Genomic DNA, 13,380 nt, shown 5'->3' on the forward strand with positions numbered 1-13,380 from the left:
TTGTAGAGTCATACCCAAGAAGACTCAAGACTGTAATCGCTGTAATCAGTTTACATTTGCAAAGGTTTGCAAAGATTGCTAAAAAACCTTTTTTTGCTTTGTCATTATGGAGTGTTGTGTGTAGATTGATGAGGGGTAAAAAACATTAATTTTAGAATAAGGCAGTAACATAACAAAATGTGGAAAAGTCAAGGTGTCTGAATTAGAGGTCGACCGATTAATCGGAACGGACGATTAATTAGGACCGATTTCATGTTTTCATAACAATTGGTAATCGGCATTTTTGGACACCGATTATGGCCGATTACATTGCATTCCACGAGGAGACTACGTGGCAGGCTGACTACCTGTTATGCGAGTGCAGCAAGGAGCCAAGGTAAGGTGCTAGCTAGCATTAAACTTATAAAAACAATCAATCTTAACATAATCACTAGTTAACTATACATGGTTGATGATATTACTAGTTTATCTAGCTTGTCCTGCCTTGCATATAATCGATGCGGTGCCTGTTAATTTATCATTGAATCACAGCCTACTTCGCCAAATGGGTGATTTAAAAAGCGCATTTGCAAAAAAAGCACTGTCGTTGCACCAATGTGTACATAACCATAAACATCAATGCCTTTCTTAAAATCAATACACAGGTATATATTTTTAAACCTGCATATTTAGTTAATGTTGCCTGCTAACATGATTTTATTTTAACTAGGGAAATTGTGTCACTTTTCTTGCGTTCTGCGCAAGCAGTCAGGGTATATGCAGCAGTTTGGGCCGCCTGGCTCGTTGCGAACTGTGTGAAGACCATTTCTTCCTAACAAAGACCGTAATTAATTTGCCTGAATTTTACATAATTATGACATAAAATTGAAGGTTGTGCAATGTAACAGCAATATTTAGACTTATGGATGCCACCCGTTAGATAAAATACGGAACGGTTCCGTATTTCACTGTTTTCACTGTTTTGTTCTCGAAATGATAGTTTCCGGATTTGACCATATTAATGACCTAAGGCTCGTATTTCTGTGTGTTATTATATTATAATTAAGTCTATGATTTGATAGAGCAGTCTGACTGAGCGGTGGTAGGCAGCAGCAGGCTCGTAAGCATTCATTCAAACAGCACTTTCCTGCATTTGCCAGCAACTCTTCGCTGTGCTTCAAGCATTGCGCTGTTTATGACTTCAAGCCTATCAACTCCCGAAATTAGGCTGGCAATACTAAAGTACCTTTTAGAACATCCAATAGTCAAAGGTATATGAAATACAAATGGTATAGAGAGAAATAGTCCTATAATAACTACAACCTAAAACTTCTTACCTGGGAATATTGAAGACTCATGTTAAAAGGAACCACCAGCTTTCATATGTTCTCATGTTCTGAGCAACGAACTTAAGCTTTAGCTTTCTTACATGGCACATATTACACTTTTACTTTCTTCTCCAACACTGTTTTTGCATTATTTAAACCAAATTGAACATGTTTCATTATTTATTTGAGACTAAATTGACTTTATTGATGTATTATATTAAGTTAAAATAAGTGTTCATTCAGTATTGTTGTAATTGTCATTATTACAAATATATATATAAAAATTGGCCGATTAATTGGTATCGGCCTTTTTTGGTCCTCCAATAATCGGTATCGCCGTTGTAAAATCATAATCGGTCGACCTCTAGTCTGAATACTTTCGGAATGTACTGTGTGTGTGTGATGGATGTATGTATGCATGCATGCATGTATGCATGCATGCATGTATGCATGTATGTGTCAGGCAGGCAGGCATAACACTCAAACCAACAAACATAAGACGTACTCAGGATCTTGGCCAGGGGAATAACTGCCTCTTCCAACAGCTTGGAGTTAACACTGTAGAGGAGAGAGAATGAGCAAGAGAGCGAGAGAGAGAGAGCAAAAGAGCGAGAGAGAGACAGAGCGAGAAAACGTTGGTCAATTCAATACCACAGCACTGTGGAACTCTGGACAGTTCTCTGAAATGAGAAGTTGTCATCATCAGTCTACCTACCTCTACTGTTAAGTTAGCATAGTCACAACACACTCATTCATAGAAACAGAATTAGAGTACAATTATAAACGTCTCAAAACTCTCATTGGCTAACTCCGGTTTCCCAGAACTACCACTTGAAAACACCCACTCCTCTTACGTGCCTCACTAATGTCAATAAGCTTGTACTGTACAAACAGAAAACACCTACCATTTCAGCAAGCTGTTACTGTAACTTAAGGTCAACTACATTTACGGTCACATCTGATCATAAAGTCGGTTAGAACATTACTCCAAGCTGATGTGTATAAACCGGAACCTTTAGAACTAAAGGTTTGCAGCCCGGTGTGAGTCCCAAATGGCACCTTATCCCCAATGTTTTGCACTACTTTTGACCAGGGCCCATAGAGTTCAATTAATTTTTTACATTTAGCTCGACATTAAATTCCTTCACCAATCATTGCGGCTAGAGCAGCTTGCTCTGGAGCGGGCAAGCTATTTACATGCATTGGACAGACAAGTGTAGTGTGTGAGATGCGACTGAAATTTTGCGAGAAAGCAAGAGAGGGTGGAGGAGACGACTTGGCTTAAAGCGCTGGGCAGGGCTTGACATTAACGGACAAGTAGGACAGATTTTTTACATGTCCGAAAGCTGAAGTCGCGTCTCTCCCCCCTCCCAAAAAAGGTCAAACACCATCGGACAGAAAGGTGACTGAAATGAGTGAAGAACAAATCATTTTCTTTGCCAGCCCATAGACAATGTTATCAGCCCCTAGCGGCCATCCCAAATTATTATTTTTTTAATGTTCAACACAAAGACTGCTAGCGCAAGCTCGCATGCTACGGGAGGGACAGCTCGCATGCTACGGGAGGGACGAGACGAAATGACAGAATGACAATGACAAAATATGTTTAGTGGAGCCAAATCTTTTCTAACAGCCTATTCCACTCTGGTGGAGCCTTGGCAAGAAAGAGATGTGTAGTAGCCTAGGTATATCTTCACACTTTACTCGAATACTTAATAACTTTAAATTTGTCTTCATGCTTTTACGATATTTCAATTAGTAGGATTAGGCTTTTGGTCGTTTGGTTTGGAACAAACTGAATGAATGAATCTAACGGAGATCTAGGCTTTCATTGTTTGAAATAGCACGGGAGGATAAATCCAGCATGCATTAAGATGAAAAAGTGGCTTAATAATAGGCAGAGTAATATTTATATCAAATGGTGAGAATCTATAACATTTGGGCTAATATAACAATAAGACACCGGAGTGTCCACTATAAAAACAGACTTCGGCTAATGGCTCAGATCATCCGACATTCGAGAAAGAGAAAAAAGCTTTTTCTGGCTGGATATTTTTCGTTGCTTTGGTGAGACTCTTAGCTCTGTCTACACTGTTCTCTTGACGTGTAAATACAACATAATTTATTGAAATGGGCTATATCAAATAGGAATATAGGCAATTTACTCAATGTCAACCATGCACTGCCCTGCTGTGCACTGCTTGATGCAATTCTGATCAGAGAAATTGTTTGATATTGTGATTCTTGGGTGAATTTTTTACTTGCCCAATCGGACAACTGAAATCTCTATTGTAGTTGTCAGAAAAAAAAATGTTTTACTTGGCTCGGAAAAGAGAACTTAATATCTACAGTTGAAGTTGGAAATTTACATACACCTTAGCCAAATACATTTAAACTCAGTTTTTCACAATTCCTAACATTTAATCCTAGTAAAAATTCCCTGTCTTAGGTCAGTTAGGATCACCACTTCATTTTAAGAATGTGAAATGTCAGAATAATAGTAGAGAGAATTATTTATTTCAGCTTTTATTTCTTTCATCACATTCCCAGTGGGTCAAATGTTTACATACACTCAATTAGTATTTGGTAGCACTGTCTTTAAATTGTTTAACTTGGGTCAAACGTTTTGGGTAGCCTTCCACAAGCTTCCCACAATAAGTTGGGTGAATTTTGGCCCATTCCTCCTGACAGAGCTTGTGTAACTGAGTCAGGTTTGTAGGCCTCCTTGCTCGCACACGCGTTTTCAGTTCTGCCCACAAATGTTATATAGGAGGTCAGGGCTTTGTGATGTCCACTCCAATACCTTGACTTTGTTGTCCTTCAGCCATTTTGCCACAGCTTTGGAAGTATGCTTGGGGTCATTGTCCATTTGGAAGACCCATTTGCGACCAAGCTTTAACTTCCTGACTGATGTCTTGAGATGTTGCTTCATTATTTCCACGTAATTTTCCTACCTCATGATGCCATCCATTTTGTGAAGTGCACCAGTCCGTCCTGCAGCAAAGCACCCCCACAACATGATGCTGCCACCCCCGTTCTTCACGGTTGGGATGGTGTTCTTCGGCTTGCAAGCCTCCCCCTTTTTCCTCCAAACATAACGATGGTCACTATGGCCAAACAGTTATATCTTTGTTTCATCAGACCAGAGGACATTTCTCCAAAAAGTACCATCTTTGTCCCCATGTGCAGATGCAAACCGTAGTCTGGCTTTTATATGGCGGTTTTGGAGCAGTGGCTTCTTCCTTGCTGAGCAGCCTTTCAGGTTATGTCGATAAAGGACTCGTTTTACTGTGGATATAGATACTTCTGTACCGGTTTCCTCCAGCATCTTCACAAGGTCCTTTACTGTTGTTCTGGGATTGGTTTGCATTTTTCACACCAAAGTATGTTCATCTCTAGGAGACAGAACGCGTCTCCTTTCTGAGCGGTATGATGGCTGCGTGGTCCCATGGTGTTTATACTTGTGTACTATTGTTTGTACAGATGAATGTGGTACCTTCAGGCATTTGGAAATTGCTCCCAAGGATGAATCAGACTTGTGGAGGTCTACAATTTTTTTTCTGAGTTATTGGCTGATTTCTTTTGAGTTTCCCATGATGTCAAGCAAAGAGGCACTGCGTTTGAAGGTAGGCCTTGAAATACATCCACAGGTACACCTCCAATTGACTCAAATGATGTCAATTAGCCTATCAGAAGCTTCTAAAGCCATGACATCATTTTCTGGAATTTTCCAAGCTGTTTAAAGGCACAGTCAATTTTGTGTATGTAAACTTCTGACCCACTGGAATTGTGATACAGTGAATTAGAAGTGAAATAATCTGTCTGTAAAGAATTGTTGGGAAAATGACTTGTGTCATGCACAAAGTAGATGTCCTAACCGACTTGCCAAAACTATAGTTTGTTAATTAATAAGAAATTTGTGAAGTGGTTGAAAAACGAGTTTTAATGACTCCAACCTAAGTGTAAACTTTCGACTTCAACTGTATGTCTCGTCTTAATATTGAGCCTTGCTGGTCATCTTGTTGTTATGACATGCATTATCTGAATTAGGCCCACAGAATTATACCGATGGAGGAGCAGCTTCTATAAAGGAATTATGGATGTATTGACTACAAAAAGGTAATACGTGTTTTTATTTTAATTCTGTTGCCGCTCTTCACACACAAGCTAGCTGGCTCTGGTCCAACATTAACCCATCTCTCATAAATTCAAAGACATTCAACGTGAAATGTGATAAACATTCTCTAATTAAAAATCTCTCCGTAATTACTGAATCAGGCTTGTAACATCAGTAAGCTACAGTAGACTATGCTTTGGAGGGGGAGACAGGCAAAAAGTTCTCAGCTGGCAGGCAGGCAGACACTGGTATACATTTCTGAGTGACAGAGTAAGGGCTTTGAATAGGCGCTTGTTGCGTTTTGAGGGACTGGAAAACAATGTCCGAAATCTAAAAGAACACTATTAACCGGTTCCCACGTTATTAAAATAAAGGTTCTGTATAGATCACTTTCGTTCCCAGTTCTGATTCTGTTCCTCGAGAAATACCGTTCTTTTGCAGTTTCCGGTTCTCTGGAGTATAAAAACACAGTGTGTGTGTGCGTGCGTGTGTATGTTATTGACAGAAAATTACGTAATTGGTGAGGGCAAAGTGAAGCCACGGTAAACATTACAAAACTGGTGTTTGATCTACTTAAAAGAAGCACTATATGGAAATCGCTCCGACATTTCCTGGTTGCTAAAATTAGAATAGTTTGCCTAATTTCAGTTTCTAATTATTATTTTTGATTTTACCTTTATTTAACTAGGCAGGTCAGTTAAGAACAAATTCTTATTTAAAATGACAGGCTACCCCGGCCAAACCCGGATGATGCTGGGCCAATTGTGCGCTGCCATATGGGACTCCCAATCACAGCCGGTGTGATACAGCCTGGAATCGAACCAGGGTCTGTAGTGGCGCCTCTAGCACTGAGATCCAGTGCCTTAGACCGCAGCGCCATTCGGGAGTCCTTATGTGATAAAACAAGCAAGTACAGTGTAAAGAATCATCATACCATCCAAAGTGCTGTGAATTTTCTTTTCCATAACCCAAAATTGTGTTTTCAGCTGGTGTACAAAAACGAAAGTAAACGACTCAAAAAATAAACTTAAGAACTGGCGCATAGAAAAGGCACACACAGAACATATCTACCTCTGCTCAGATTTGCTTTCAATGAAAATGACAGATCTATAACACACATTTCTACGTGAATGTGGTTGGGTCACCCAAAAAGTTACACATAGCAACTTTAAACATTTTCCCATTTTGGGGGAAATGTGTAATTATGTGTGACAGCAACACCTGTATTTCAACAACTCAATTTCTATGTGATTAAACATTAAAAACAACCAACCAACTTTATTAGCCTGGTCCCAGATTTGTTTGTGCCGTCTTCCCAACTGCTATGGTTGTTGTGTACTACTTTATCATGGGCTGCGTCCCAAATGGCACCCTATTCCCTACCTAGTGCACCATGTTCTCAGTTCTCACGTTACGGGAAAAGTGGTCGAGCCAAGACATCTGGTACTGAGGAGAGAGCCAGCATAGTTTCCCTGGTGGGTATGCTGGTCTGGCCCCAACTCGTCAGGTGGCGGGGTCAAGAAAAGCACATCATGATTCTGTCTGTGGTGTAAGGATACGGGACATGTTCTTACCTGCTAGTGGGGCTGATGAATGTGAAGGAGATGAGCTGGTTCCAGAAGGGGTCATTCTCTGAGATGGACTCTGTGCCGATCAGGGTCCGGAGGCTCTGGTTCTCTGACAGGTCACTGATCTGGCTGGTGTTGGCTCCCATCTCATGGGATGTGGATCTAGGGAGAGGCTCTCTCTCACTGTCTCATCTCCCACTACCACATCAGGTACTGTACTGGTGAACAGAAGGAAACATACTTATGTTAAATGAATCAATAGAACCACTGTCCTCAGGTTATCAACATTATAAGCTTAACTAAAATGTTTGTTATGGTTCATGAAATAGGAAGTAAACGGAGTCCTCATTCTAGCCTAATTCGAAATGAATGGGGCCCTAGTTCAGCTATTAATAGATCATCTTCTTTACCTGAGACCTAGGCCTACTTCTGATCTAAACTCAGCAAAAAAAGAAACGTCCTCTCACTGTCAACTGCTTTTATTTTGAGCAAACTTAACATGTGTAAATATTTGTATGAACATATTTGTATGAACATAACAAGATTCAACAACTGAGACAAACTGAACAAGTTCCACAGACATGTGCCTAACAGAAATGGAAAAAGTTGTCAAAATCAAAAGTAACAGTCAGTATCTGGTGTGGTCACCAGCATCATTAAGTACTGCAGTGCATCTCCTCCTCATGGACTGCACCAGATTTGCCAGCTCTTGCTGTGAGAGGTTACCCTACTCTTCCACCGAGGCACCTGCAAGTTCCCAGACATTTCTGGGGGGACTGGCACTAGCCCTCACCCTCCGATCCAACAGGTCCCAGACATGCTCAATGGGATTGAGATCTGGGCTCTTCGCTGGCCATGGCAGAACACTGACATTCCTGTCTTGCAGGAAATCACACACAGAATGAGCAGTATGGCTGGTGCCAATGTCATGCTGGAAGATCATGTCAGGATGAGCCTGCAGGAAGAGTACCACATGAGGGAGGAGAATGTCTTCCCTGTAACGCACAGCGTTGAGATTGCCTGCAATGACAACAAGCTCAGTCTGATGATACACACCGCCCCAGACCATGACGAACCCTCCACCTCGATCCCGCTCCAGAGTACAGGCCTCAATTTAACGCTCATTCCTTCAACGATAAATGCGAATCCGACCATCACCCCTGGTGAGACAAAACCGAAACTCGTCAGTGAAGAGCACTTTTTGCCAGTCCTGTCTGGTCCAGCGACGGTGGGTTTGTGCCCATAGGTGACGTTGTTGCCAGTGATGTCTGGTGAGGACCTGCCTTACAACAGGCCTACAAGCCCTCAGTCCAGCCTCTCTCAGCCTATTGCGGACAGTCTGAGCACTGATGGAGGGATTGTGCGTTCCTGGTGTATCTCGGGGAGTTGTTTTTTCCGCAATCCAGTACCTGTCCCGCAGGTGTGATGTTCGGATGTACCGATCCTGTGCAGGTGTTGTTACACGTGGTCTGCCTCTGCGAGAACGATCAGCTGTCCGTCCTGTCTCCCTGTAGCGCTGTCTTAGGTGTCTCACAGTACGGACATTGCATTTTACTGCCCTGGCCACATCTGCAGTCCTCATGCCTCCTTGTAGCATGCCTAAGGCACGTTTACGCAGATGAGCAGGGACCCTGGGCATTTTTCTTTTGGTGTTTTTCCAGAGTCAGTAGAAAAGCCTCTACAGTGTCCTAAGTTTTCATAACTGTGACCTTAATTGCCTACCGTCTGTTCGCGGTTTCTACAGGTGAATGTTCATTAATTGTTTATGGTTCATTGAACAAGCATGGGAAACAGTGTTTAACCCCTTTACAATGAATATTTGAACTTTTTGGGATTTTTACAAATTATCTTTGAAAGACAGGGTCCTGAAAAAGGGACGTTTCTTTTTTTGCTGAGTTTATAAGAATCTTTCTGGTGAGAGCTGCATTAGGCTACATTCTGTATTGTACATGTTTTAAGCCTGGGTCTAACTACTCACACCTTCAGTCAGTAGCAAAATGTATGGCATCTCAGAAATGTTCTTTGTCTTATTTAATGAACTACCTAATTATACAGTGTCAAGAAAAAGTATGTGAACCCTTTGGAATTACCTGGATTTCTGCATAAATTGGTCATCAAAGATGATCTGATATTCATCTAAGTCACAACAATAGACAAACATTGTGTGCTTAAACTAATAACACACAAATGATTGTATTTTTCTTGTCTATATTGAATACATTATTTCAACATTCACAGTGTAGGTTGGAAAAAGTATGTGAACCCCTTGGATAATGACTTCTCCAAAAACTAATTGGAGTCAGGACTCAGCTAACCTGGAGTCCAATCAATGAGACGAGAGTGGAGATGTTGGTTAGAGCTGCCTTGCCCTATAAAAAACACTCACAAAATTTGAGTTTGCTATTCACAAGAAGCATTGCCTGATGTGAACCATGCCTCGACTAAAATAGATTTAGCATAAAGCTGGAAAGGGTTACAAAAGTATCTCTAAAAGCCTTGATGTTCATCAGTCCACGGTAAAACAAACTGTCTATAAATGGAAAGTTCAGCACTGTTGCTACTCTCCCCAGGAGTGGCCGTCCTGCAAAGATGACTAAGAACACAGTGCAGAATGCTCAATGAGGTTAATAAGAAGAATCCTAGTGTCAGCTAAAGACTTACAGAAATCTCTGGAACATGCTAACATCTCTGTTGATGAGTCTATGATACGTAAAACACCAACCAACAATGGTGTTCATGGGAGGACACCACGGAAAAAGCAACTGCTGTCCAAAAAAACCATTGTTACATGTCTGAAGTTTGCAAAAGTGCACCTGGAGGTTCCACAGCGCTACTGGCAAAATATTCTGTGGACAGATGAAACTACAGTTGAGTTGTTAGGAAGGAACACACAACACTATGTGTGGAGAAAAAACGGCACAGCACACCAACATCAAAACCTCATCCCAACTGTAAAGTATGGTGGAGGGAGCCTCATGGTTTGGGGCTGCTTTGCTGCCTCAGGGCCGGGACAGCTTGCTATTGTCGACGGAAAAAATGAATTCCCAAGTTTATCAAGACATTTTGCAGGAGAATGTAAGGCTATCTGTCCGCCAATTGAAGCTCAACAGAAGTTGGGCGATGCAACAGGACAATGACCCAAAACACAGAAGTAAATCAACAACAGAATGGCTTCAACAGAAGAAAATACACCTTCTGGAGTGGCCCAGTCAAGAGTCCTGACCTCAACCCGATTGAGATGATTATGGCATGACCTCGAGAGCAGTTCACACCAGACATCCCAAGAATATTGCTGAACTGAAATAGTTTTCTAAAGAGGAATGGTCCAAAAGTCCTCCTGACCGTTGTGCAGGTCTGATCCCGAAACTACAGAAAACATTTGGTTGAGGTTATTGCTGCCAAAGGAGGGTCAACCAGTTATTAAATCCAAGGGTTCACATACTTTTCCCACCCTGCACTGTGAATGTTTACACAGTGTGTTCAATGAAGACAAACTTATAATTGTTTGTGTGTTATTAGTTTAAGCAGACTGTGTATGTCTATTGTTGTGACTTAGATCAGATACCAATTTACACAGAAATTCAGGTATTTCCAAAGGGTTCACTTACTTTTTCTTGCCACTGTACATCTGCCCAAATCTGGCTTATGATGCACATCTGTCTGGCAGCATCCTCAAATCAATCAGAGAAAATTAATTGGGGGGATTTCAAGCTCTTTTTGGAAGCGTTTGAGCTTACCTTCATTAGGAAATATGACCCAGTTTGCAGAATAATGAACCTAATCAAAATCAAATCATATATTTTATTGGTCACATGAGCCAAATACAACAGGTGTAGACTTTACAGTGAAATGCTTACTTACGAGCCCATTCCCAACAGTGCAGAGTTAAAGAAGTAAGACAAATATTGACTACACTATTGGAGTGAATGATCAATACACTTCTCCCAAACATGTAGGCTGGGAGCAATGTGTCATGACATCAAATCAGTAATCTAGGGTTCCCTCCAAAAGTGACAGACTTTGCAAGCTCTGATTTAGCCACAAAATGGAAGCAAGGGTAATAGAAAAAGATGACTCCCTGGCCTGGGCATAGTAATGAATTAGGCGACATAGCATGTTCATTACACAGTACAGTGGTATAACATGGTATGAGTTTGCGCTCTAGTCTATGGTTTCCTTTAGTATACATTCATGTGATCACACATGTGGGAAATTCCATGGTAACAGAATTGCACAGACTGGTTTTTCACGTGAAAATGTATGCCAAAAAACTAAATTGATGTCAAAGTTTAACAGACCATACTCTACGCACAAGGAAGAATTTACACTCAACATTTCACAAAAACATTTAATGGAAGAACTGTGCAGATGCAAAGTTTGGTAACAGAATTTCTGTTGAATTTTCTCCCTCAGTTTGTGTGACCAAGTTTTCCAAAAACTGTTAAATATCTGCTTTGAATTAAGAGATACTCTCCGGTACTTTTGTATAGTTTTTAGCCAGTGGTTCTGAAAGTTACACTCACGAGCCAAAAGGGGTCCCCGAAAATGGCATACTACATCACGTGCAGATATGTGCATCACGTCATTGCGCTCGCTCTCCCTCTACTGTGTCCACTGAGCCCACCCTGCAACCTCATTGGATAATGCAGGGAAGGCCTCTTGCCGTCACCCAAATGCGAGGGGCTGAATCTCATTGGCTGGAACTCAAATTGCTCGGGGGCTAGCCCACATGGGGGGAAATGTAGAGAAAATGTCAAGCACAGCATCAAGAAAACAATCGCTTTCAAACTAGGAATTTAATTGAGGACAGTAATTCTGCTGATAGATTATGCATGTATGATCTACACATTAACACATCCAGACAAAAGTGGGAGGTTTAGAAAATATTTTCTTAGACACCAAGGTGTGTCTTTAAAGGTGCAATTGCTCAACCTTTCCTGGTTGCAAAAATTCTAATCGTTAGCCAAATTTCAATTTATGTGATAAAACAAGCAAGTATAGTGTAATAACTAATTGTACCATCAAAACCACTGGAATATATTTTCCATAAGCAAAAATATTGTATTTTCAGCTGTTTGAAGATGGTGTACAAAACCGAAAGCAAAAGACTCAAAAACTAAAATAGAACAGCTCTTAGATTTGTTTTCAATGAGAATTAAGATCTATAATTCACATTTCTATGTTAATTTGCCAGGTCACATTTTGCAGCTTTAAGATTCAAAGATGTCTGCAGAAAGAATGGGCTGTCTGCTATGACATAACACCTTGAGTTTGAAAACATTTATTTGGGTTATTGAACTACAGTAAGTGAAGTGGATGTACACCCGGCAACAGAATTGCAGTAACGACATTTCATCATGTGTCCCTGATCTGAAATACACAGAAATGCATAATTATGGAAATAATTTCCAATTCATGGTGATATATCCTAAATACAAAAAGGTATAAATATGAAATGTCCTCCTTCGCATATTTGGGTATTGTGCTACACACTGGCTATTATTTTAAGGAGCTTTTTGGTTGGTACGGAGTTTGGTCTGTACCAAATCTGAACCAATCGTAAACATCTACAGTTGAAGTCGGAAGTTTACATACACCTTAGCAAAATACATTTAAACTCAGTTTTTCACAATTCCTGGAATTTAATCCTAGTAAAAATTCCCTGTCTTAGGTTAGTTAGGATCACCACTTCATTTTAAGAATGTGAAATGTCAGAGTTAAGTTGGGTGAATGTCACATAAGTTGGGTGAATTTTGGCCCATTCCTCCTGACAGAGCTGGTGTAACTGAGTCAGGTTCGCTTTTTCAGTTCTGCCCACAAATGTTCTATAGGGTTGAGGTCAGAGCTTTGTGCTGGCCAATCCAATACCGTGACTTTTTTATCCTTAAGCCATTTTGCCACAACTTTGGAAGTATGTTTGGGGTTATTGTCCATTTGGAAGATCCATTTGAGACCAAGCTTTAACTTCCTGACATATCTTGACATGTGACTTCAATATATCGACATAATTTTCCTACCTCATGATGCCATCTATTTTGTGAAGTGCACCAGTCCGTCCTGCAGCAAAGCACCCCCACAACATGATGCTGCCACCCCCGTGCTTCACAGTTGGGATGGTGTCCTTCGGCTTGCAAGCATCCCAATCTTTTCCTACAAACATAACGATGGTCATTATTGCCAAACAGTTCTATTTTTGTTTCATCAGACCAGAGGACATTTCTCCAAAAAGTACGACCTTTGTCCCCATGTGCAGTTGCAAACTGTAGTCTGGCTTTTTTTATGGCGGTTTTTGATCAGTGGCTTCTTCCTTGCTAAGTGGACTTTCAGGTTATGTCGATATAGGACTTGTTGTTCTGGGATTTTCACTTTTCGCACCAAAGTATGTTCA

General features: G+C 40.8%; 1 protein-coding gene across 8 annotated transcripts in view; it reads right to left on the minus strand.

Annotated features, from left to right (window-relative positions):
- LOC139543582 (dymeclin-like) overlaps positions 1 to 13,380 on the minus strand; it is a 138,249-nt gene that overhangs the window by 122,322 nt on the left and 2,547 nt on the right. For 5 of the 8 annotated variants that reach the window (XM_071349801.1, XM_071349802.1, XM_071349797.1 and 2 more), the window contains exons 2-3: positions 6,999 to 7,210; positions 1,813 to 1,865 (exon numbers count right to left, since the gene is read on the minus strand). In XM_071349801.1, coding sequence (XP_071205902.1) covers positions 1,813 to 1,865; positions 6,999 to 7,138 — 193 coding nt within the window. In that variant the 5' untranslated portion in view covers positions 7,139 to 7,210. Of the gene's footprint in view, positions 1 to 1,812; positions 1,866 to 6,998; positions 7,211 to 10,600; positions 11,713 to 13,009; positions 13,143 to 13,380 lie in introns of those variants that run through there. The other 3 variants (XM_071349799.1, XM_071349798.1, XM_071349803.1) reach the window with 3 other exon arrangements.

The sequence above is a fragment of the Salvelinus alpinus genome, chromosome 18 (assembly GCF_045679555.1).
Source record: "Salvelinus alpinus chromosome 18, SLU_Salpinus.1, whole genome shotgun sequence".
NCBI classification, from domain to species: domain Eukaryota; kingdom Metazoa; phylum Chordata; class Actinopteri; order Salmoniformes; family Salmonidae; genus Salvelinus; species Salvelinus alpinus.